The sequence below is a fragment of the Oncorhynchus mykiss genome, chromosome 21 (genome assembly GCF_013265735.2).
Source record: "Oncorhynchus mykiss isolate Arlee chromosome 21, USDA_OmykA_1.1, whole genome shotgun sequence".
NCBI classification, from domain to species: Eukaryota; Metazoa; Chordata; class Actinopteri; order Salmoniformes; family Salmonidae; genus Oncorhynchus; species Oncorhynchus mykiss.
The window spans coordinates 837,501-865,000 of record NC_048585.1 but is presented as its reverse complement, the minus strand read 5'-3'; the positions used below and the strand labels follow the sequence as shown (position 1 = coordinate 865,000).

Genomic DNA, 27,500 nt, shown 5'->3' with positions numbered 1-27,500 from the left:
GAGACCCCCATGGTGTGTTGGAGCTGGTCCAGTCAGAGACCCCACATGGTATGTTGGAGCTGGTCCAGTCAGAGACCCCCATGGTGTGTTGGAGCTGGTCCAGTCACTCAGAGACCCCCATGGTGTGTTAGAGCTGGTCCAGTAACTCAGAGACTCCCACGCTGTGTTAGAGCTGGTCCAGTCACTCAGAGACCCCCATGGTGTGTTCGAGCTGGTCCAGTCACTCAGAGACCCCCATGGTGTAATGGAGCTGGTCCAGTCAGAGACCCCATGGTGTGTTGGAGCTGGTCCAGTCAGAGACCCCATGGTGTGTTGGAGCTGGTCCAGTCAGAGACCCCCATGGTGTGTTGGAGCTGGTCCAGTCAGAGACCCCCATGGTGTGTTGGAGCTGGTCCAGTCACTCAGAGACCCCCCATTGTGTGTTGGAGCTGGTCCAGTCACTCAGAGACCCCCCATGGTGTATTGGAGCTGGTCCAGTCACTCAGAGACCCCCATGGTGTGTTGGAGCTGGTCCAGTCAGAGACCCATCAGAAATACATTAACACCAATAACAAACGATAATGCATAGGATATGAGTCTGGCAGGTACAGTGGCTTGCGAAAGTATTCACCCCCCTTGGCATTTATCCTATTTTGTTGCCTTGCAACCTGGAATTAAAATATATATTTTTGGAAGTTTGTATAATTTGATTTACACTAGATGCCTACCACTTTGAAAACGCTAAATATTTTTTATTGTGAAACAAACAATAAATAAGACAAAAAAAAACAGAAAACTTGAGCGTGCATAACTATTCACCCCCCAATACTTTGTAGCCACCTTTTGCAGCAATTACAGCTGCAAGTCTCTTGGGGTATGTCTCTACAAGCATGGCACATCTAGCCACTGGGATTTTTGCCCATTCTTCAAGGCAAAACTGCTCCAGCTCCTTCAAGTTGGATGGGTTCCACTCATGTACAGCAATCTTTAGGTCATACCACAGATTCTCAATTGGATTGAGTTCTGGGATTTGACTAGGCCATTCCAAGACATTTAAATGGGTCCCCTTAAACCACTCAAGTGTTGCTTTAGCAGTTTGTCATTGTCCTGCTGGAAGGTGAACCTCCATCCCAGTCTCAAATCTCTGGAAGACTGACAGGTTTCCCTCAAGAATTTCCCTGTATTTAGAGCCAGCCATCATTTATTCAATTCTGACCAGTTTCCCAGTCCATGCCAATGAAAAACATCCCCACAGCATGATACTGACACCCCCATGCTCACTGTGGGGATGGTGTACTCGGGGTGATGAGAGGTGTTGGGTTTGCTCCAGCCATAGCGTTTTCCTAGATGGCCAAAAAGCTCAATTTTAGTCTTATCTGACCAGAGTACCATCTTCCATATTTTTGGGGAGTCTCCCACAGGCCTTTTGGCGAACACCAAACGTGTTTGCTTATTTTTTTATGTCTCTCTTCCATAAAGCCCCGCTCTGTGGAGTGTACGGCTTAAAGTGATCCTATGGACAGATACTCCAATCTCCGCTGTGGAGCTTTGCAGCTCCTTCAGGGTTATCTTTGGTCTCTTTGTTGCCTCTTTGATTAATGCCCTCCTTGCCTGGTTCATGAGTTTTGGTGGGCAGCCCTCTCTTGGCAGGTTTGTTGTGGTGCCATATTCTTTCCATTTTTTAATAATGGATTTAATGGTGCTCTGTGGGATGTTCAAAGTTTCTGATATTTTTTTATAACCCAACCCTGATCTGTACTTCTCCACAACTTAGTCCCTGACCTGTTTGGAGAGCTCCTTGGTCTTCATGGTGCTGCTTGCTTGGTGGTGCCACTTGTTTAGTGGTGTTGCAGACTCTGAGGCCTTTCAGAACAGGTGTATATACTGAAATCATGTGACAGATCATGTGACACATAGATTTCACACAGGTGGACTTAACTTTAACTAATTATGTGACTTCTGAAGGTAATTGATTGCACCAGGTTTAGGGTTATGGTTAGGGTAAAGGGTTAGGGTTAGGGTAAGGGGTTAGTGGTTAGGTTTATAATTAGGGTTAGGGTAAGGGGTTAGTGGTTAGGTTTAGCGTTAGTGTAAGGAGTTAGGTCAAGGTTTACTGTTTGGGTTACGGCTTAAGGTTAGGGTTATGGGTTAGGGTTAGGGTTATGGGTTAGGGAAAATAGGATTTTTAATGGGAATTTATTTGAGAGCCCCACGAGAATAGAGGAACATGTGTCTGTGTGAGAGAGAGTCTGGCAGGTAGCTTGTGGGGAAAATGGTGGGTCTCTGATTACATAGGCTGACTGGGACCATAATGTGCTGTAATGACAGACAGCTCTCACTACTGTAGGACCATAGTGTACTGTAATGACAGACAGCTCTCACTACTGACTGGGACCATAGTGTACTGTAATGACAGACAGCTCTCACTACTGTAGGACCATAGTGTACTGTAATGACAGACAGCTCTCACTACTGTAGGACCATAGTGTACTGTAATGACAGACAGCTCTCTCTACTGTAGGACCATAGTGTACTGTAATGACAGCTCTCACTACTGACTGGGACCATAGTGTACTGTACCAGTTGGGCCGCAGTATGTAGGGAATAGGGTGACATTTGAGACCCCCATGGTGTGTTGGAGCTGGTCCAGTCAGAGACCCCACATGGTATGTTGGAGCTGGTCCAGTCAGAGACCCCCATGGTGTGTTGGAGCTGGTCCAGTCACTCAGAGACCCCCATGGTGTGTTAGAGCTGGTCCAGTAACTCAGAGACTCCCACGCTGTGTTAGAGCTGGTCCAGTCACTCAGAGACCCCCATGGTGTGTTCGAGCTGGTCCAGTCACTCAGAGACCCCCATGGTGTAATGGAGCTGGTCCAGTCAGAGACCCCATGGTGTGTTGGAGCTGGTCCAGTCAGAGACCCCATGGTGTGTTGGAGCTGGTCCAGTCAGAGACCCCCATGGTGTGTTGGAGCTGGTCCAGTCAGAGACCCCCATGGTGTGTTGGAGCTGGTCCAGTCACTCAGAGACCCCCCATTGTGTGTTGGAGCTGGTCCAGTCACTCAGAGACCCCCCATGGTGTATTGGAGCTGGTCCAGTCACTCAGAGACCCCCATGGTGTGTTGGAGCTGGTCCAGTCAGAGACCCATCAGAAATACATTAACACCAATAACAAACGATAATGCATAGGATATGAGTCTGGCAGGTACAGTGGCTTGCGAAAGTATTCACCCCCCTTGGCATTTATCCTATTTTGTTGCCTTGCAACCTGGAATTAAAATATATATTTTTGGAAGTTTGTATAATTTGATTTACACTAGATGCCTACCACTTTGAAAACGCTAAATATTTTTTATTGTGAAACAAACAATAAATAAGACAAAAAAAAACAGAAAACTTGAGCGTGCATAACTATTCACCCCCCAATACTTTGTAGCCACCTTTTGCAGCAATTACAGCTGCAAGTCTCTTGGGGTATGTCTCTACAAGCATGGCACATCTAGCCACTGGGATTTTTGCCCATTCTTCAAGGCAAAACTGCTCCAGCTCCTTCAAGTTGGATGGGTTCCACTCATGTACAGCAATCTTTAGGTCATACCACAGATTCTCAATTGGATTGAGTTCTGGGATTTGACTAGGCCATTCCAAGACATTTAAATGGGTCCCCTTAAACCACTCAAGTGTTGCTTTAGCAGTTTGTCATTGTCCTGCTGGAAGGTGAACCTCCATCCCAGTCTCAAATCTCTGGAAGACTGACAGGTTTCCCTCAAGAATTTCCCTGTATTTAGAGCCAGCCATCATTTATTCAATTCTGACCAGTTTCCCAGTCCATGCCAATGAAAAACATCCCCACAGCATGATACTGACACCCCCATGCTCACTGTGGGGATGGTGTACTCGGGGTGATGAGAGGTGTTGGGTTTGCTCCAGCCATAGCGTTTTCCTAGATGGCCAAAAAGCTCAATTTTAGTCTTATCTGACCAGAGTACCATCTTCCATATTTTTGGGGAGTCTCCCACAGGCCTTTTGGCGAACACCAAACGTGTTTGCTTATTTTTTTATGTCTCTCTTCCATAAAGCCCCGCTCTGTGGAGTGTACGGCTTAAAGTGATCCTATGGACAGATACTCCAATCTCCGCTGTGGAGCTTTGCAGCTCCTTCAGGGTTATCTTTGGTCTCTTTGTTGCCTCTTTGATTAATGCCCTCCTTGCCTGGTTCATGAGTTTTGGTGGGCAGCCCTCTCTTGGCAGGTTTGTTGTGGTGCCATATTCTTTCCATTTTTTAATAATGGATTTAATGGTGCTCTGTGGGATGTTCAAAGTTTCTGATATTTTTTTATAACCCAACCCTGATCTGTACTTCTCCACAACTTAGTCCCTGACCTGTTTGGAGAGCTCCTTGGTCTTCATGGTGCTGCTTGCTTGGTGGTGCCACTTGTTTAGTGGTGTTGCAGACTCTGAGGCCTTTCAGAACAGGTGTATATACTGAAATCATGTGACAGATCATGTGACACATAGATTTCACACAGGTGGACTTAACTTTAACTAATTATGTGACTTCTGAAGGTAATTGATTGCACCAGGTTTAGGGTTATGGTTAGGGTAAAGGGTTAGGGTTAGGGTAAGGGGTTAGTGGTTAGGTTTATAATTAGGGTTAGGGTAAGGGGTTAGTGGTTAGGTTTAGCGTTAGTGTAAGGAGTTAGGTCAAGGTTTACTGTTTGGGTTACGGCTTAAGGTTAGGGTTATGGGTTAGGGTTAGGGTTATGGGTTAGGGAAAATAGGATTTTTAATGGGAATTTATTTGAGGGCCCCACGAGAATAGAGGAACATGTGTCTGTGTGAGAGAGAGTCTGGCAGGTAGCTTGTGGGGAAAATGGTGGGTCTCTGATTACATAGGCTGACTGGGACCATAATGTGCTGTAATGACAGACAGCTCTCACTACTGTAGGACCATAGTGTACTGTAATGACAGACAGCTCTCACTACTGACTGGGACCATAGTGTACTGTAATGACAGACAGCTCTCACTACTGTAGGACCATAGTGTACTGTAATGACAGACAGCTCTCACTACTGTAGGACCATAGTGTACTGTAATGACAGACAGCTCTCTCTACTGTAGGACCATAGTGTACTGTAATGACAGCTCTCACTACTGACTGGGACCATAGTGTACTGTAATGACAGACAGCTCTCACTACTGACTGGGACCATAGTGTACTGTAATGACAGACAGCTCTCACTACTGACTGGGACCATAGTGTACTGTAATGACAGACAGCTCTCACTACTGTAGGACCATAGTGTACTGTAATGACAGACAGCTCTCACTACTGACTGGGACCATAGTGTACTGTAATGACAGACAGCTCTCACTACTGTAGGACCATAGTGTACAGTAATGACAGACAGCTCTCACTACTGACTGGGACCATAGTGTACTGTAATGACAGACAGCTCTCACTACTGACTGGGACCATAGTGTACTGTAATGACAGACAGCTCTCACTACTGACTGGGACCATAGTGTACTGTAATGACAGACAGCTCTCACTACTGACTGGGACCATAATGTGCTGTAATGACAGACAGCTCTCACTACTGTAGGACCATAGTGTACTGTAATGACAGACAGCTCTCACTACTGACTGGGACCATAGTGTACTGTAATGACAGACAACTCTCACTACTGACTGGGACCATAGTGTACTGTAATGACAGACAGCTCTCACTACTGTAGGACCATAGTGTACTGTAATGACAGACAGCTCTCACTACTGTAGGACCATAGTGTACTGTAATGACAGACAGCTCTCACTACTGACTGGGACCATAGTGTACTGTAATGACAGACAGCTCTCACTACTGTAGGACCATAGTGTACTGTAATGACAGACAGCTCTCACTACTGTAGGACCATAGTGTACTGTAATGACAGACAGCTCTCACTACTGTAGGACCATAGTGTACTGTAATGACAGACAGCTCTCACTACTGTAGGACCATAGTGTACTGTAATGACAGACAGCTCTCACTACTGACTGGGACCATAGTGTACTGTAATGACAGACAGCTCTCACTACTGTAGGACCATAGTGTACTGTAATGACAGACAGCTCTCACTACTGACTGGGACCATAGTGTACTGTAATGACAGACAGCTCTCACTACTATAGGACTATAGTGTACTGTAATGACAGACAGCTCTCACTACTGACTGGGACCATAGTGTACTGTAATGACAGACAGCTCTCACTACTGTAGGACCATAGTGTACTGTAATGACAGACAGCTCTCACTACTGTAGGACCATAGTGTACTGTAATGACAGACAGCTCTCACTACTGACTGGGACCATAATGTGCTGTAATGACAGACAGCTCTCACTACTGACTGGGACCATAATGTGCTGTAATGACAGACAGCTCTCACTACTGACTGGGACCATAGTGTACTGTAATGACAGACAGCTCTCACTACTGACTGGGACCATAATGTGCTGTAATGACAGACAGCTCTCACTACTGTAGGACCATAGTGTACTGTAATGACAGACAGCTCTCACCTCTGTAGGACCATAGTGTACTGTAATGACAGACAGCTCTCACTACTGTAGGACCATAGTGTACTGTAATGACAGACAGCTCTCACTACTGACTGGGACCATAGTGTACTGTAATGACAGACAGCTCTCACTACTGACTGGGACCATAGTGTACTGTAATGACAGACAGCTCTCACTACTGTAGGACCATAGTGTACTGTAATGACAGACAGCTCTCACTACTGACTGGGACCATAGTGTACTGTAATGACAGACAGCTCTCACTACTGTAGGACCATAGTGTACAGTAATGACAGACAGCTCTCACTACTGACTGGGACCATAGTGTACTGTAATGACAGACAGCTCTCACTACTGACTGGGACCATAGTGTACTGTAATGACAGACAGCTCTCACTACTGTAGGACCATAGTGTACTGTAATGACAGACAGCTCTCACTACTGTAGGACCATAGTGTACTGTAATGACAGACAGCTCTCACTACTGTAGGACCATAGTGTACTGTAATGACAGACAGCTCTCACTACTGACTGGGACCATAGTGTACTGTAATGACAGACAGCTCTCACTACTGTAGGACCATAGTGTACTGTAATGACAGCTCTCACTACTGTAGGACCATAGTGTACTGTAATGACAGACAGCTCTCACTACTGTAGGACCATAGTGTACTGTAATGACAGACAGCTCTCACTACTGTAGGACCATAGTGTACTGTAATGACAGACAGCTCCACACCGTACACACACACACTGTACACACACCGTACACACACACACTGTACACACACACACTGTACACACACACACTGTACACACACCGTACACACACACACTGTACACACACCTTACACACACACACTGTACACACACACACACACACACCGTACACACACACACTGTACACACACACACACACACCGTACACACACACACCGTACACACACACACTGTACACACACCGTACACACACACACTGTACACACACCGTACACACACACACCGTACGCACACACACTGTACACACACTGTACACACACACACTGTACACACACACACTGTACACACACACACACTGTACACACACACACACAATGTACACACACTGTACACACACACACTGTACACACACTGTACACACACCGTACACACACACACTGTACACACACTGTACACACACACACACTGTACACACACTGTACACACACCGTACACACACACACACTGTACACACATCGTAAACACACCGTACACACACACACCCACCCCGTACACAACCACCCTGCACACAGAGGTGGTAGGCCTAAGAGGTTGAGGACAGTGAGGACAGAAAGGTGGAGACAGTACTTCCTATAACAACAAACCAGCTTCCGCTTCTAATGCACAAATAAGGTACATAAGGTTTATATCAGGAATGACTGGTACATTACAATACTGGCCTACATCTTCCTCACCGCATCACACACTAGTTTATTTCAGGCATAAATAAAATGAGGAAATATGTATAGGCCTGTGATGTTATCTGTCTGACATCAACAGAACTCGAAGTCTTCCTGAGTTTGGCCTAATATATATATATTTTTACAACTGCCTGGTTCACACCTCTGACAACGGTTCTATTTAGCTGTAATGGGTCATCTCCTGATCTGCTATGCTATAGGCTAGCTAGAGTTTATCGGCAAAGACATATGTCACTGAGGTCGCACTGAATAGAACGTCAATAGGCCTACAAAGCGTGGTCCATTCATGATTACTCTGCTGACCGAATGAAATGGTATAGTGAATATAGTCTAATCCGTAATCAATAATAAACGAAAGGACACTGAACGGAATTAAGCGGTCACCAGCCCGAAGGCTAACCACGCCACTTGGGTTAGCAGGAGGGCTGGAGCCGCTCACACTAGGTAGTGTGGCAACAGGCAGGACTAGATCAGACCGCGGGGACGAGAGTAGCCTAGTCTAAAAGCTACATCTTTTAAAACCTGATGTCCTTTCGTTTACTTTCGTAAAATAATACAACTTGGCCGTGACTATGTAACACGATGATGTGCTAAATGTATGGGAGAATAAAAGCTGAGGTCGTAAAATCTACCTACTTAAAATCATAGTCGAGAACAGCAAAACAGCGGGAAAAAACGAACAAACAGTTGTTCACACCGTGACCTGAAATCCCTTGAGAGCTGTTAGAGGACAGACGGCACCATATCCCATGTATAGTGCGCTAGAAAATATGGTATCATTTGAGACCAAATCAGAATTTAGCAGCGAGGAGCCATCTCCACTTTTCCTCTGGAAAAAAAGGAAGCTCGAGCTCATTGCGTTAAAAAAAAAAAACTGAGAATAGATGTGGATCTCATCTGACGGAAAATTCAAATAAACCAGGATATGATGATAATAACAATAATAGGTTGGTTATTTCAACAACAGGCTATTAGAGAAGAATGGCGCATTGGTTTCCCAGGCATGTTCAGTGTGGCACCCAGATACGGAGGTCATGGCAGGGCGGCCTATCAAAGATAACCTGTCCATGGTGCTGAAAAGGCCGCCCGAGGCTGCGCAATGCCGGGAGCACCAAATCAACAATTAATGGCGAATGAAAGAGCCTATAGGCTACAATTCAAGGAGGAAAGTTGAACTACATTTCGTTACGAGTTTGCTAAAGTTGACATAATAGTATAGGTCAACAACAACCAGCCATCGGTGCAGAAATATTATCAGAGGAATCCCCATGTGTGATGCTGCGTTACGCAATGTAGACTGCTATGACCAATACGCCTCCTATGAGACAGATAACAAAGATTAATAGCGAGTGTCAGGGGGTTGACACCAAGATGATATGTAGGCTATGTAATAGTTATACTCTGAGACCAAACCAATCAACTGCTGCGACACATATGCTGAGGCACAAGCTTAGGCAGGATTCCATGTACGAGACCACCGTCTGCTGCTCGCAGCTCGAGCACTCTCTCTCTCTCTCTCTCTCTCTGTTGCTATGGGCCCCCGCCCCTCCTCTCTCTGCTGACGCCACGGTGTCGGTGGCACCGATAAAGGACAAGGCAACTATAACCTACTCCGTAGTTTGTAATCACAAGTTAAGACAATGATCTAGTAAATCACTGCATTGTAGGCTATTTCGTCATATAGCCTAAGAACACTGTAGTGATTTAGCCACTGTTGTGAGTTAGTAATGCTCAGCTCAACGTGGGAAGAGTCAAATAGCCTACTGCGCAACATGCATGCAACAGACAGACCCTTGATCAGAATAGGCCTATAGGCTATTGCTTGATGCATATTCAACGTAATTATGTCCCACGTTATCCGTATCTTGTTTGAGATTTTAAACGCAAAATCCCAAAATATAGATTCTAGTGTGATGACAATTGAGGCCCTGCGCATAGCCTGTGACTTTAATTCGATTATAAATGCCTAAACTAACCTGTTCATGTGCCATGTCTTGCCCATGAATGCAAATTACATGTAACCTACTTTAGCCCTATACGTTTCACACGCGAGCATCGATCCATGATAAATGAATCGATAGGTGATCGAAAATATCGATGCGCATCAGTGTGGCTATCATTTTGTGCATGCACTCAGACCGTGCGTTTCCTCCATTGCATCCTGTAAACGGGCTTGATTTGAATGCTCCAAGCATTAAAACTGAATCGATCCACAAGTTTGTAAACGATTACAACATTGGCATTAGGGTAAAAATGCATGCGTGAAACCATATTTATCCAATAGGGGTGCGATCATGTGTCAGTCCGTTGGTTACCTGTCGGCTAATAATAATGATGATCTGTTGCTGCTAGGCTAACCTAACTACGGCTGCCTGAATGTGTGCAGATACAACTGTGAAAACGCCTTGACACTTCCAATAACCTGTTATGGTTTTGTGTCATATGTCCATCTGTTTAAAAGACAAGGTAACAAGCCATTCCGTCTCCAACCCATACCAGAATAAATATCATGCATCTCCCCCAACAACACAGACACACACACAGCTTGAAAACAACTGAATATCAACAACAACAAAAAAAGACATTACCTTGATGGTTCTCAAGGGTGTCCTCTGGTATGTACATGTTTTTGCTTTCATTTACCATAAATGTGGTCCAGCTTTATCCGTAGGTGAATGGAGAAAAGGCTTGTAAAAAGGAGTAGAGGAAGAAAAAAAAGAAACCAAAGAGAAGGAAAATAAAAAAAGAATAACGCCCGGACAGCTTTCGATATTCCTTTTTTTTGTTGCGTTTCAGTAAATATTACCTGATCCCCATTCTGGAGTTGGAACACATAAATAGATATTCGCTTGAACCACCTAAGAAGACGAACCAGTGCATCCTCGGAACATCCGGGTCCTACCTAAGAAACATGGCACTAGCACCATTTGCTGCTAGCCTACCTATGAATCAAAATCCTATCAATTTGCCCGCAGATGTTTTAAATAGGGTGCATCAAAAGCCGGACCAATGACACCAAACCCCGCGCGCTGCCACTGATGCCGTAAAAGGAATAGATTCAAGCTCTCAGCGCAACAAAAAAAAGATCTATATTCCAGAACTGCTGCTCACACAGGGTTAAATCTTCCAATAGAATCGATTCCACCAAATGCTGTCCAAAAAAACAGGCAAATACACGTGGCGTGCCTCATTTACAGATACTTTCTGTCATCAATTCCAGGCCAAAATCGTACGAAACGGGAGTTGTTCAATAGCCCTGTGGAGAGCGGCCGCTTGTACCTTTCTGCAGTGATATTGTCTGGTGAGAGGAAAGAGAGGGAGAGCGCACAAGAGAGAGGGGGGTGACGACCAAGCCCCCTCCCCTGTAGACGATCTGACTGGTTCCAGATGTTAGCCTGTTACAACGTTAGAAAACAGAGTAAACCGTCCATGATTTTCCAGACTTGCTATCTCTGGAGAGGGAGCTAAATAATCACAGTGAAGTCAGATCGGGCTTGTGCTTTGATTTCTGGAGGATGTAACAAGGAAGGAGGAAATCAGTTAAACCTGACTTGAATTATATCTGGATGGATTCAATCCCAAACGTGAGACCTGTATCACTGACAATAGCAGGCTAACCAGTTTGTAAACATGCCGTTTTTTTAAATGCCTTAGTGGTTTAATATACACATTTATGGGAAGCCGATGGAAGATAATTAAGTTTACACCTTAGTCGGCTACATGTTGATTTCCAAGACCTCGATTTTACGCGCGTCAAACGTGGCCAAAATATGCGTAATGTTTACACCCAGATGGGAACCGCAAAACATGCTCAATTTGATTCGGCACGAACGTGTTACACAGATACAACCACCATTTCAAGTGAATCCCTATAGGCCAGAAACAAATAGGTTATGTTGCGATATTCAAATAGAAAATAAGACAGGCTATAGCCTACAGTATATGCAACCCCATCTCATTCACGTCGAGAACGACTTTCAGGGCCCTACCCTGATAATGACCACAGCAGAACACTGCAATGAAAAATCCTTGAGTCCTCAAAAGATTGTTCCGTTTAGAGAAACTATTACATAATCGACCTCAGTCTATAAATGTCCTAGGTCAACTTGGCGTTGTGTTTAAAACGAGCCAGATAGAGGGACTGGCATTTTAGTGCAGGTCGTGGGAACTAAGGATGGGGATAGAGTACTCTGGCTTTGTCCAAAATAGAACTCTATTCCCTAAGTCGTTTGTCACTTGGGAGGCAGACTGGATGCTGCTGTGCTGTGTTTGCCATATTAGTTATTGTCCCTTCTGTGACTCAGGGCTGGTTCTGAGAACCAACTCCCCATCCCATCCCATCCCATCCCTCCTCTCATCTCCCACCAACCATCAGTCACAGACACCGGGCCATACTCACTCCTAATGGATCTCTGACTGTGTCTGAAGAATTGTTAGATGAGATGAAGGAAATAAGTTTGCAGGTCACCTAAATTCTGTTTGGGGGATGAGTTTAATTAGAACATATAGCTTTCTAGCACAAAAGGTGTCCAAAAACAGTCATTGTGCTTATGAATTTTGGACAAATACTAGATGTGTAGGCTACTAGGTAAAAAACAAATCCAGCGTAATGAAGATATGTCGAGAGCTGCCTGGTATGCTACTGTTTATGGTGCTATGGCTGTTCACTGCGCACACCTATAGCAGGTGAAACCTTTAGTCACTATAGGCTATCAATAACCCTGACACGGCCAGAATCACAATCTATCCATAGAAACATATAGAACTAAGTGTTGAATCGCTTGTCATTGATATTACACACTAAATATAGCCTAGCTCCGTACCCAAGAAAAAGGCGGCAGCATTGGGGTAAATAAAAAATAAAAAGTTTTTCAAAGGAAGTAGCGCCCTCTAGAGCCACCATTGCAGACTGCATAGGTTTTTTCCATCCATTTGGGCAGCAGACATGTTCAAGTCTATGATATGCGCCAAATTGTAAGTATCTGCTAAACAACGTATTAACTCGACTAATTAACAAAATAACGAATCTGAATTTTCAGACCGATATAAAAGTGACGTTGAAGTAAACCTTTAACATTTCAGGACAAAATGGAATTCAATGGATTCAACGATGGAAACTAACAAGATGTCAAAGTCATAATTTTGGTGTAACATGCCTGGCCAATAAACATCCTTCATCATCATCTGCTTCGGCCTGATGAAGCGGTCAATCTATTTCTCGAGATTGATTAACGTTCCTTATAGCCATCTACGCTCAACTCATCACGCCTAATTGTTTACAATCTGTTCGACGAAACATGGCTGCTGTCAAGTGAGCTGTTGATGGTGTACCGAACAGTTACAATTCACTTATATATTATCTTTAATGATTCATTTTAAATATTTTAATTCATAACAGTGTATTTTAACGGGGATAGTTTCAATAGTTTTCGTTTTACTTTGGAACCGTCACAGATTCCTTCACCCGCGATAACGCGCCAGTTAGCATCACTAGCTAACTAGCTCAAGGAGAACAATGACGGCTAGCTCATCGGGTGGAAACACCTGTCTCACTGCTAAAGGTTTGGACATTAGTCTCGCAGCCCTGCAAAGACAAGATCCTTACATCAACAACATTGTAGATGTGGCGAGTCAAGTGGCGTTGTATACTTTCAACAACCGATCCAATGAATGGGTGAGTTAAGGGATGCTACCGCTGCTCTGTTCGCGCTCCCTTCTCTTTTCAACAAAGTTGCATGTTAAGTAACATCTTAGCGGACTGATATGGATGCCACATTATAAACTAGTTTGCCAGGTTGAATTCACGTGGTTTTGGGAGATGTGGCTAGCCATAGCTATTATTCCAAGAAGCTAGAAAGCTAGCTAGCTAACATCACCCTATATCGCTTTCACGTCCCAGTCGGAACTAGGAAACTCAAATGTCCGACTTGCTAACTGGTTGGACGCGGCACGTGTATAACCAACCTATTAACGAGTCGGACATGATCTAGTTCCGACTGACACGTTAACTTGGCAATAATGCCAGACCCACTATCTGCATTCGAGATGTCGTTGATGAATATGTCGCGTTTCAAACTGGGAACTCTGAAAAATACAAGGTCAAATCATGACGTCAGTGATTTCTAGTCCAGGATTCCCGAGTTGGATGACCGTTCAAATCGATTTTTCCCAGTCCGAAAGTTTCTTATTTTATTTTCCGAGTTCCCAGTTGTTTTGAAGGCGGCATATCGCCCACGAAGCTCCGATTCAAACTCACACGAGACAGCTCAGCAAGCGTTTTGTCAGAATCGGTTTGTGACTCACAAATTATCGAGTTTCGCACAGCAACTATCTTAATTTACTACCGTTACGGCCGATAGCGATGGAGTTGAGGATGAAGTGTTTTGAAGATGCATCTTTCCTAAAACACCATGTAGAGAGGAGGTTGCTAAAATGCTCAGCATTGTCAATCCGACGTCTGCAGTGGCCATACAGCATTTACTGTTGTGCGGCCTCTGCAGAAGTCAAAGCAAACATGCATTTTGCGCTTTGCAGAGCTGTTGTCAAGTGAGTTTGTGTTTTATACAGGATCTCCCGCCCCCACCTACATCAACCAATCATGTCAATGTTGAGATGTATGCAGCCCTCCACATTATTGCAAAGTATGGAGCTTGATTTGTCTGGAGGCTCCACAATTGCATCTCACCCTCCATTCGAAGCCTCCGTCCACATTAACCGGATCAAACATAAATAGTCTTTAAGTGCATGTTTGAGCATGTGTCTATACTGATAGGATGGAAAGGGAGCTCAGCTTTCTCCATTCAATCATTTCCTTAACATTTAGAACTATTTCACAATACTGACGATTGATCAGCTCCTAGAGAGATATTACCACCTATTGTTTCAAATATTGAGGCAACTTATTCTAATGTTTACCCTACAAAAAGAGCTAAATCACAGATTTGGCACGTTATTGTGCATTTTAAAGCCAATTTATGCTTGATCCAAAATGTAGTCAGAGGTTCCTATGGAAACGCGTCATACTCATGGTCAACAACTCAAACGCACACATACCGGGGCACATAGTACACATTGCCTTCCAGCTAGTTATTATTGTTAGATGTGGTGGACAAGAGTATTTATCACATTGCTACTAGTTTGTAAACAGCTGACAGTTTTCAGACTGAATGTTGACATGGTAGCTAACTAGGTCAGTGAATATCAGCCACCCGGAACCAAATCTGGTGTGTTTGCTTCTGGATTTGGTCAATTCCAAGGTAACACAATGATGTTGAGACGGATTTTTATCACTTAAAAATTGTGCACCAAACAAATGTAACAGTATAGCTTCCGTCCCTCTCCTCGCCCCAAACCAGGGACTCTCTGCACACATCAACCAGTCACTCTCAAATCATCGTTACCCATCGCTCCACAAAAGCCGCGGGCCTCGCAGAGCAAGGGGAACAACTACTTCTAGGTCTCAGAGCGAGTGACGTCACCGACTGAAACACTATTAGCGCGCACCACCACTGACTAGCTAGCCGTTTCACATCGGGCCACACAAAAAACGAATGATTGCAAAGTTAAACCATACAACTCTATGTATGAGGATGATTTTTAAGAATATTTGACAAAAACACATTTACTTGATGCAAGGTACAACGTTTGGTGACATTAACAGAACGCCGGTTTGTGCTGTTTCTGCAGTCATTCTGTTCTCCAACTTAACATCTGTTCCTTTAAGTAAATGTGTTTTCTTTGTGCTTGTGTGTAGAGTTGTGTGGTTTAACTTTGCAGTCATTAGTTGTTTTTTTGTTTGGCTTACATTTTAAAGTGAAAAATCTGTCTCTCGGAATCATTCTGTTATCGTGGAATTGCCCACTTGGTTCTGAGGGTGGGGAGGGGGTGACGGTGGTGAACCCCTCCCCTTTCACAAATAAATAAAATATGCAGGTGTAGGAGCACCCCAAAATAATGATTGGTCCAAATAGTCAGTGATGTAAAACCATGGCACCGGTAGAAGTTTGCTTCATAACCCTCATATCTCACAGCCTACGTAACAGTTTGCTTCATAAACCCTCATATCCCACAGCCTACGTAACAGTTTGCTTCATAAACCCTCATATCCCAAAGCCTATGTAACAGTTTGCTTCATAACCCTCATATCCCACAGCCTACGTAACAGTTTGCTTCATAAACCCTTATATCCCACAGCCTACGTAACAGTTTGCTTCATAACCCTCATATCCCACAGCCTACGTAACAGTTGGCTTCATAAACCCTCATATCCCACAGCCTACGTAACAGTTTGCTTCATAACCCTCATATCTCACAGCCTACGTAACAGTTTGCTTCATAAACCCTCATATCCCACAGCCTACGTAACAGTTTGCTTCATAAACCCTCATATCCCAAAGCCTATGTAACAGTTTGCTTCATAACCCTCATATCCCACAGCCTACGTAACAGTTTGCTTCATAAACCCTCATATCCCACAGCCTACGTAACAGTTTGCTTCATAAACCCTCATATCCCACAGCCTACGTAACAGTTTGCTTCATAACCCTCATATCTCACAGCCTATGTAACAGTTTGCTTCATAACCCTCATATCCCACAGCCCATGTAACAGTTTGCTGTGAATGTTAAGGAGAGATCGATGAAGACTCTGTTCAAGCAAATCCCTTTTCATGAACTCAACCCGATCCAGTTACTGTATGTTGTTTTGCAGGAGAAGACTGACGTGGAGGGGACCCTGTTTGTCTATACAAGGTATGATGGGTCTTTTACAATGCCAGCTAATTACTGTCTCTATGTACTTCCCCCTGAGCTTTGAGTCTTGGTGGGGCTGCATCCCAAATGGCACCCTATACCCTTTATGGTGCGTCACGTTGGACCAGGGCCCATAGTCAAATGTGTAGTGCACTATATAGGGAATAGGGTGCCATTTTGGGACCGGACTCTGTGTGTACTTCAGCTGTGAGCTGAGAAGCCTGCCTCCATCAGGTTAAATATAATGGGCTTAGTGGGTTAGCTACGTCAGCCCTCCCTTTGAACAGATTGGTTATCACTGAGTAGACTATTATGGTCTGTAGCCTCGAAGAGCCATGATTACTTCCACACGCCCTATCCCACCCAGGAAATAGGACGTAAACATGTAGCACCATTCTGTTTCCTTGTAGGCCTACTTGAACATGTAGAACCTTTCTATTTCCTTGTGGGACTACTTGAACATGTAGAACCTTTCTGTTTTCTTGTAGGCCTACTTGAACATGTAGAACCTTTCTGTTTCCTTGTAAGCCTACTTGAATATGTAACACCTTTCTGTTTTCTTGTAGGCCTACTTGGACATGTAGAACCTTTCTGTTTTCTTGTAGGACTACTTGAATATGTAACACCTTTCTGTTTTCTTGTAGGACTACTTGGACATGTAGAACCTTTCTGTTTTCTTGTAGGACTACTTGGACATGTAGAACCTTTCTGTTTTCTTGTAGGCCTACTTGTACATACATTACCACTGTCGTTCTTGTTCTCCTGAGAAAATACACAAACTCGGATGCGTGCATGTAGTCACCAGTTCGTTTCCAGTCTGTTAGCACCTTACACTGGTTATTCAACTTGTATGTAATGTAAAGTACCTCCCTCCTGTGTACTTTAATATTAACTCTGGTATAAGGCCTGTGTAATGTCAAGTCCCTTTAATTAAGGATCGGACCCCTTTTTTAAAACTTTCACCAAAAATGACATGCCCAAATCTAACTGCCTGTAGCTCAGGCCCTGAAGTGAGGATATGCATATTCTTGATACCATTTGAAAGGAAACACTTTGAAGGTTGTGGAAATGTGAAATTAATGTAGGAGAATATAGCACATTAGATCTGATTTAAAGATAAACCAGAAAAACATGCGTTTTTCTATAATTGTTTTGTTCCATCTTTGAAATGCGAGAGAAAGGCCAGACATTAACATAGGAGCCTAGGTGTAATTTAGACTGACCCAGTGAAGAATTACCTCACTACACAACATTTTGCATCAAGTCAGCCAGGAGTTTGCCCAAATGTGCCAAATTGGTCAATTTATAAATTTTCAAGTACATAACTATAAAGAACATACAAAAATGCTATGCTAATAAAAAATACAAGTTTACACACCCAGGAATGTCATACATGATGGATCATTAGCTTCCCTACAGAAAGCTAATGGGGCGGCAGGAAGCCTAGTGGTTAGAGCGTTGGAGTAGTAACCCAAAGTTTGCAAGATCGAATCCCCGAGCTGACAAGGTACAAATCTGTCGTTCTGCCCCTGAACAAGGCATTTAAACCACTGTTTCTAGGCCCGTCTTTGAAAATAAGATTTTGTTCTTAACTGACTTGCCTAGTTAAATAAAGATAAGCTAAATTAGAAAGACATCTAGATGGCTAGGTGTGGAGCCAGAGACAGCTGTAAAGCCAGTTCCTACGTTTTTAATATACAAATGTATTTAAACTACACTACATTTTATATCTGGGCCCCTCAGAATGACAAATCAGAGCAGATCAGTACACCGTTTACCTTCAGAGGTAAATGTATCAAACCAGTTGCAGTGATAAGTGTTTTGTTGTTGTGCACTATGCTCCAACAATAGCATGGTCTTTTTTTTCCTGTAATAGCTACTGTAAATTGGACACTGCAGTTAGATTAACAAGAACTGAGGCTTTCTGCCCATATGAGACATGTCTATGTCCCGGAAAGTCTAGTCACCTTATCGCCTATTGAGCAACAACTGTCCCGGTTTATGGACACCGATCCTGTAGAGGTTAACTCTTTCTATTCATGCCTTCCTGTTTGTCCTCAGGCTAGCATCTCCCAGACACGGTTTCACCATAATGAACAGGCTGAGTATGGAGAACCTGACTGAACCCATCACTAAAGACCTGGACTTCCAGCTGCAGGATCCGTTCCTGCTCTACAGGAATGCTCGCTGTAAGTCCCCTGCACTATTCAGTCTACCTACATAGTACCAGGGCTGTTAACCCTCCCTACATAGTACCAGGCCTTGCTGTAAGTCCCCTGCACTATTCAGCCTACCTACCCAGTACTGGGCATTTCAATACCTTGTGAAACATATGAAGGCGTCAGCGAACTGCTTCCAACCCCCTCGGGTCTTGTACCGCTTATGTGCCAGAGGTGTGTTTACATCACCACAGGAACCATGTTCCCGGAGGTGGTGGGTTTACATCACCACGGGAACTATGTTCCCGGAGGAGGTGTGTTTACATCACCACGGGAACTATGTTCCCGGAGGAGGTGTGTTTACATCACCACGGGAACTATGTTCCCGGAGGAGGTGTGTTTACATCACCACGGGAACTATGTTCCCGGAGGAGGTGTGTTTACATCACCACGGGAACTATGTTCCCGGAGGAGGTGTGTTTACATCACCACGGGAACTATGTTCCCGGAGGAGGTGTGTTTACATCACCACGGGAACTATGTTCCCGGAGGAGGTGTGTTTACATCACCACGGGAACTATGTTCCCGGAGGAGGTGTGTTTACATCACCACGGGAACTATGTTCCCGGAGGAGGTGTGTTTACATCACCACGGGAACTATGTTCCCGGAGGAGGTGTGTTTACATCACCACGGGAACTATGTGCCGGAGGTGTGTTTACATCACCACGGGAACCATGTTCCCGGAGGTGGTGGGTTTACATCACCACGGGAACCATGTTCCCGGAGGAGGTGTGTTTACATCACCACGGGAACCATGTTCCCGGAGGAGGTGTGTTTACATCACCACGGGAACCATGTTCCCGGAGGAGGTGTGTTTACATCACCACGGGAACCATGTTCCCGGAGGAGGTGTGTTTACATCACCACGGGAACTATGTGCCGGAGGTGGTGTGTTTACATCACCACGGGAACTATGTGGAGGTGGTGTGTTTACATCACCACGGGAACTATGTGCCGGAGGTGTGTTTACATCACCACGGGAACTATGTGCCGGAGGTGGTGGGTTTACATCACCACGGGAACTATGTGCCGGAGGTGGTGGGTTTACATCACCACGGGAACTATGTTCCCGGAGGAGGTGTGTTTACATCACCACGGGAACTATGTGCCGGAGGTGTGTTTACATCACCACGGGAACTATGTTGCCGAAGGTGGTGTGTTTACATCACCACGGGAACTATGTTGCCGGAGGTGGTGTGTTTACATCACCACGGGAACTATGTTGCCGGAGGTGGTGGGTTTACATCACCACGGGAACTATGTGCCGGAGGTGGTGTGTTTACATCACCACGGGAACTATGTGCCGGAAGTGGTGGGTTTACATCACCACGGGAACTATGTTCCCGGAGGAGGTGTGTTTACATCACCACGGGAACCATGTTCCCGGAGGAGGTGTGTTTACATCACCACGGGAACTATGTGCCGGAGGTGTGTTTACATCACCACGGGAACTATGTTGCCGAAAGTGGTGTGTTTACATCACCACGGGAACTATGTTGCCGGAGGTGGTGTGTTTACATCACCACGGGAACTATGTTGCCGGAGGTGGTGTGTTTACATCACCACGGGAACTATGTTGCCGGAGGTGGTGTGTTTACATCACCACGGGAACTATGTTGCCGGAGGTGGTGTGTTTACATCACCACGGGAACTATGTTGCCGGAGGTGGTGTGTTTACATCACCACGGGAACTATGTTGCCGGAGGTGGTGTGTTTACATCACCACGGGAACTATGTTCCCGGAGGTGGTGTGTTTACATCACCACGGGAACTATGTGCCGGAGGTGGTGTGTTTACATCACTACGAGAACTATGTTCCCGGAGGTGGTGGGTTTACATCACCACGGGAACTATGTTGCCGGAGGTGGTGTGTTTACATCACCACGGGAACTATGTTGCCGGAGGTGGTGTGTTTACATCACCACGGGAACTATGTTCCCGGAGGTGGTGTGTTTACATCACCACGGGAACTATGTGCCGGAGGTGGTGTGTTTACATCACCACGGGAACTATGTTGCCGGAGGTGGTGGGTTTACATCACCACGGGAACTATGTTCCCGGAGGTGGTGGGTTTACATCACCACGGGAACCATGTTCCCGGAGGTGGTGGGTTTACATCACCACGGGAACCATGTTCCCGGAGGTGGTGGGTTTACATCACCACGGGAACCATGTTCCCGGAGGTGGTGGGTTTACATCACCACGGGAACTATGTGCCGGAGGTGTAGGCCTGTAGATGTTGATGTTTGCATTCCAGAACATATTTATTTCAGTCCTGCTAGGCTTCACGTCTCAGGAGATTTACATTTGATTAGACCAGAACTTACATTTCTAAAAAGTGCTTGGATGTGAATCATGGTCAATACTACTGGAGAGTTCAGCATAGTTTAAACAGATTGAAGATGCAGCTAACTTTCTACCATGTGGTGTAGTCCAGGAATCCTGGCCCATCATGGAGCACTTCATTTAAATGAGAACTATTTGCGGAGTGCATATCAGATCTGGGGTTCAAGCACTATTTGAAATCTTTCAACACAAACGTATAGCGTATCCCCTAGCCTGGCTGGAGTGCCTGATGGGTGGGATTTATAGCTTGGGGACTATTCAATTTATCTGTTAAGCCAGACAAGCTCAATGAAGCCCAGATAAAGTGGTTGAAATTACCTCGAATAGTGTTTGAACCCAGGTCTGTTGCAGGCTGAGAAAGAGACTCAGTGCTGCAGACACACACGTACCCTGAGGAGAGGAGCCTGGAGCCGTCTCTAGTCTAGTGGCTGTGGCCCCACAGGTCCATATATGGTTCAGAGGTATTTTTGTGGCAGTAGTCCCGGGTTTGAGTGCCTCTGTGCCGGTTTTCTACCGCAAGTGTCCTGCCAACAGCAGAGAGCCAGCCAACCAGCCTACTACGTTAGATACAAACCAACCTGTCATTATAAGTGGGACACACTACACACACACACACACACTGATGCACACATCATTCTCAGTGACAGGCAGGTGGAATGCTTTGTTTTAAGATATTGCTGGACTGCTTGGTCTAATTATTAGACATTTACACACAAACACAACTATACGGGGGGTGAAAAACATAACTGAGTTATTTATATGTGATGTTTAGAACAACACACGTCCCTCAACATGACCTTTCACGAGAGGTCGCAGAATCTTATCACTAAACAAGTATTTGGTTATGGGGTCATTAGCTGGTGGAAGAGTCAGCCAGGCCAATTTAGAATGTTGTCTCAACTGTGACATCATTGTGACATTGACAGCAAGGGTTCCTGTTAGCCGGTAATAACCGGTTTTTGGATGAAAAAAAATCTTATATATATATATATATATATATATTTAAATAAACTAAATTGGTGCCGGCCAATTGTCTGAGAGGAGAAGAAAACATCCCATTGCAAAATAATGCTTTGAGTCTATCCATTGTTAGAAAAACATTTGACTGGTTGTGATTATTGGTCTATAGGTTAATTTGCATAATTTTGTGGAATTAAATTGGGGCGTGTGTACAGTATTCATTATCTATCTTATTTATCACACCATACAGATTCAAATCTATCAAACATCGCAAGAGCTGCTACAGTATCTCAAACAGAAAATGCACAGTCAACGGAAGTCTTCTTCAGCGCAGTATGCATTGTCTTAACATACAGTATCTCAAACAGAAAATGCACAGTCAACAGAAGTCTTCCTCAGCGCAGTATGCATTGTCTTAACATACAGTATCTCAAACAGAAAATGCACAGTCAACAGAAGTCTTCCTCAGCGCAGGATGCATTGTCTTAACATACAGTATCTCAAACAGAAAATGCACAGTCAACGGAAGTCTTCCTCAGCGCAGTATGCATTGTCTTAACATACAGTATCTCAAACAGAAAATGCACAGTCAACAGAAGTCTTCCTCAGCGCAGTATGCATTGTCTTAACATACAGTATCTCAAACAGAAAATGCACAGTCAACGGAAGTCTTCCTCAGCGCAGTATGCATTGTCTTAACATACAGTATCTCAAACAGAAAATGCACAGTCAACGGAAGTCTTCCTCAGCGCAGTATGCATTGTCTTAACATACAGTATCTCAAACAGAAAATGCACAGTCAACAGAAGTCTTCCTCAGCTCAGGATGCATTGTCTTAACATACAGTATCTCAAACAGAAAATGCACAGTCAACGGAAGTCTTCCTCAGCGCAGTATGCATTGTCTTAACATACAGTATCTCAAACAGAAAATGCACAGTCAACAGAAGTCTTCCTCAGCGCAGTATGCATTGTCTTAACATACAGTATCTCAAACAGAAAATGCACAGTCAACGGAAGTCTTCCTCAGCGCAGGATGCATTGTCTTAACATGTACTTCATTGTTTTGAAAGCTGAGTGTTTGATAACACATCATGAGGCATGTCTCACCTTGCTTCAGAGTAGCCTAGTCAACATCTGTGGAGACCATTCTTATATATCAACTTTCTTTCATTGTCCAGTAGCCAAAAGCACAGACCTGGTTATATTAGCATCTCGTGCTAGTTGTTGCATATTAGATCTCTCCTCGTTCTAACACATATTTTCATCTCTGTCACATGGAGCTGCTCTCATGTGCCCCGTTGACAATAGTGTTTTCTCCGCTATCTGCATTATGGAAGGAACATCCGTGTGTTGCCTGCTGCCTTGTGCACGTTGCTGCGCTGGTAATGGGAAGAAATAATGGTTGATAATAACCGGTTTAATGTATCCGAGGCCTACTGGTGGTATGAATCTGGGATCTATCGTCCCACAGCTGTCCCAGAGTCTGTTTGGAATGGGCCATATTTCTGGGATCTATCGTCCCACAGCTGTCCCAGAGTCTGTTTGGAATAGGCCATATTTCTGGGATCTATCGTCCCACAGCTGTCCCAGAGTCTGTTTGGAATAGGCCATATTTCTGGGATCTATCGTCCCACAGCTGTCCCAGAGTCTGTTTGGAATAGGCCATATTACTGGGATCTATCGTCCCACAGCTGTCCCAGCGTCTGTTTGGAATAGGCCATATTTCTGGGATCTACCGTCCCACAGCTGTCCCAGAGTCTGTTTGGAATAGGCCATATTTCTGGGATCTATCGTCCCACAGCTGTCCCAGAGTCTGTTTGGAATAGGCCATATTTCTGGGATCTATCGTCCCACAGCTGTCCCAGAGTCTGTTTGGAATGGGCCATATTTCTGGGATCTATCGTCCCACAGCTGTCCCAGAGTCTGTTTGGAATGGGCCATATTTCTGGGATCTATCGTCCCACAGCTGTCCCAGAGTCTGTTTGGAATGGGCCATATTTCTGGGATCTATCGTCCCACAGCTGTCCCAGAGTCTGTTTGGAATGGGCCATATTTCTGGGATCTATCGTCCCACAGCTGTCCCAGAGTCTGTTTGGAATAGGCCATATTTCTGGGATCTATCGTCCCACAGCTGTCCCAGAGTCTGTTTGGAATAGGCCATATTTCTGGGATCTATCGTCCCACAGCTGTCCCAGAGTCTGTTTGGAATAGGCCATATTTCTTTCTCGACAAGCTGACAATAGAATAGGTCAACTTTTCTACTATGGGGGATAGTAGTTTGACGTAGGCTAGTGTTTCCCTTTATAGTGCACTACGTTTGACCAGAGCCTATGTGTTCTAAATAGCACCCTATTCCCTTTATAGTGCACTACGTTTGACCAGAGCCTATGTGTTCTAAATAGCACCCTATTCCCTTTATAGTGCACTACGTTTGACCAGAGCCTATGTGTTCTAAATGGCACCCTATTCCCTTTATAGTGCACTACGTTTGACCAGAGCCTATGCGTTCTAAATAGCACCCTATTCCCTTTATAGTGCACTACGTGTGACCAGGACCAGGCCACTCTATAAGGAATAGTGTGCCATTTGGGACACAGACATATGACAAGTCTTTGAGGTTGTCCTTACCTCCTGGTCGTACGTAGGTGTACTCCATCTCTGTCTCTGTGATGAGCATCCCCTTGGCTGGCCCAACCTCCGGCTCCTCTTGAAGACGCTCATGTTTGGGTTTACGCTGGAACAACCTGCCCAACATAGTCCCTCTGAGACGATAGTCTAGTAGTGGTGTGGTGGAGCTGCTACTAGGGGACAACGTTTAGACCACGTTTCCTCTGGTACTGCTGAGGTACCAGTCTCCTGTTTTTCTTTTGGTACTGCTGAGGTACCAGTCTCCTGTCTGTCCTCTGGTACTGCTGAGATACTAGTCTCCGGTCTGTCCTCTGGTACTGATGAGATATTAGTCTCCTGTCTGTCCTCTGGTACTGCTGAGGTACTAGTCTCCTGTCTGTCCTCTGGTACTGCTGAGGTACTAGTCTCCTGTCTGTCCTCTGGTACTGCTGAGGTACTAGTCTCCTGTCTGTCTGTCCTCTGGTACTGCTGAGGTACCAGTCTCCTGTCTGTCTGTCCTCTGGTACTGCTGAGGTACCAGTCTCCTGTCTGTCCTCTGGTACTGCTGAGGTACCAGTCTCCTGTCTGTCCTCTGGTACTGCTGAGGTACCAGTCTCCTGTCTGTCCTGTGGTACTGCTGAGATACTAGTATCCTGTCTGTCCTGTGGTACTGCTGAGATACTAGTCTCCTGTCCCCGTCTGTCCTCAAACAGTACTGTCTTCTCAGAGAGACTGTCTGGTGTGAGGCTGGGTAATGTCTCAGTCCTTCCCAGAGAGAGTAGTATATGAGTCTAACCAGAGTAGTCCCCTGTAGCTACTAAGCTAAGTGGTCTCTCCTCAGCTCCTCCAGAGATCTCTCTCCTCGCTGGTTCTTAATTTTCCCAGGGCTTGGAGTGTCTGTCTGGTCCTTTTTCCAGGCGGTGACCTTTAGCTTGGCTCTCCACAGGCCCAGGCAGGCAGGGCAGTGCAGGGCACACAGCTCAGGGGGCAGACAGGATGGCAGCAGGCAGGCAGACGGACACAGTAGCAGCCCCAACCTTAAGATCCAGCTACTCAGACCCGCTGTCCTCACTGACTCAGTTACTCTCTCACTGTAGTCTTGTCTCTCTGTCAGTCAGGAGTCAACATGCTCTTGTCTACTGGCTGGCCTTCAGTCCCTCAGTCTCCGCCCTGTCGCCCCACCTCACTCTTCCCTCCTTTCTCTCTCCTTTCTTATCTCGCCCCCTGTCCTCTTTTCTTGGGCTGACCGCCGTGCCAGAGCGTTATCTTCCTACACAGCCTATTTGAGGCTGCCTGAGTTCTCACTGTGATGGTGACAGGAGAAGTGTTCCTGGTCTGCCTGTCAACGGGGCTCCTGTCTCAGTCACGCTGAGTAGAGTAGTGGCCTGGCTTCCAACTCCCACTGCTGCACCACCTAATGAATGGGGCCCCAGCCTGCCCCTAACCCTGGGTAACTGCCACAGAGACATGTTGTGCTTTCTCATAGCACGTATCTGTCTGTAATATTGACGTTGGCTCCACTGACTAGTTATTAGACTAAGAAGGTAATGAGGTCATGGTGACAGAACCCAGAACCTTCACTTCATCCTTAAACGATGTCATGAATCATGAACTAAACATCATGAGGAGATTTACACAGGACTTAAAAAAAAAAAAGTATTTTATCTTGGATTTCATCCATGATAGTCCACTCGGTAAAAGTCATCACAGTTTCCAAGAAGTTAACGTGGATCTGGCATGAGTCATGACTGATAAAGATGGTTCATTTTAATATAATGGCTGTAGGTAATCCCACTGTGTCTCAATAGTGGAATATGTTGTGCTCTGCTGAACACAGCCCAGCCACCTCTTCCTGGAACCTAGCGGTATGTCTTCCGTTCCGGGGATGTGAGGAATCATCCTGGAAGAGCGCTGTCCCAGTAGGAGAAAGGATTTATATGTAGCACCTTCTCCACTGTGGGGGGTTTATATGTCTCACCTTCTCCACCGTGGGGGGTTTATATGTAGCAGCTTCTCCACTGTGGGGGGTTTATATGTAGCTCCTTCTCCACTGTGGGGGGTTTATATGTAGCTCCTTCTCCACTGTGGGGGGTTTATATGTCTCACCTTCTCCACTGTGGGGGGTTAATATGTAGCACCTTCTCCACTGTGGGGGGTTACTATGTAGCACCTTCTCCACTGTGGGGGGTTTATATGTAGCACCTTCTCCACTGTGGGGGGTTAATATGTAGCACCTTCTCCACCGTGGGGGGTTTATATGTCTCACCTTCTCCACTGTGGGGGGTTTATATGTCTCACCTTCTCCACTGTGGGAGGTTAATATGTAGCACCTTCTCCACTGTGGGAGGTTTATATGTAGCACCTTCTCCACTGTGGGGGGTTTATATGTAGCACCTTCTCCACCGTGGGGGGTTAATATGTAGCACCTTCTCCACCGTGGGGGGTTTATATGTCTCACCTTCTCCACTGTGGGGGGTTTATATGTAGCTCCTTCTCCACTGTGGGGGGTTTATATGTAGCTCCTTCTCCACTGTGGGGGGTTTATATGTCTCACCTTCTCCACTGTGGGGGGTTAATATGTAGCACCTTCTCCACTGTGGGGGGTTACTATGTA

The 27,500-nt window shown here is 45.3% G+C and overlaps 2 protein-coding genes across 4 annotated transcripts in view; one reads left to right on the top strand and one right to left on the bottom strand.

Moving 5' to 3' along the window:
• Positions 1 to 11,970, bottom strand: part of LOC118942824 (voltage-dependent L-type calcium channel subunit alpha-1C-like) — a 146,534-nt gene extending 134,564 nt beyond the window's left edge. Inside the window, exon 1 of the mRNA XM_036956555.1 lies at positions 10,590 to 11,970. Within this exon, the coding sequence (XP_036812450.1) occupies positions 10,590 to 10,647 (58 nt within the window). The 5' untranslated portion in view covers positions 10,648 to 11,970. The remainder of the gene's footprint in view (positions 1 to 10,589) is intronic.
• Positions 11,971 to 13,234: 1,264 nt separating this feature from the next.
• LOC110516566 (mRNA-decapping enzyme 1B-like) overlaps positions 13,235 to 27,500 on the top strand; it is a 27,177-nt gene continuing 12,911 nt past the window's right edge. Inside the window, exons 1-3 of one of the 3 annotated variants that reach the window (XM_036956549.1) lie at positions 13,235 to 13,675; positions 16,711 to 16,751; positions 18,813 to 18,940. In XM_036956549.1, the coding sequence (XP_036812444.1) occupies positions 13,517 to 13,675; positions 16,711 to 16,751; positions 18,813 to 18,940 (328 nt within the window). In that variant the 5' untranslated portion in view covers positions 13,235 to 13,516. The remainder of the gene's footprint in view (positions 13,676 to 16,710; positions 16,752 to 18,812; positions 18,941 to 27,500) is intronic. The other 2 variants (XM_036956547.1, XM_036956548.1) reach the window with 2 other exon arrangements.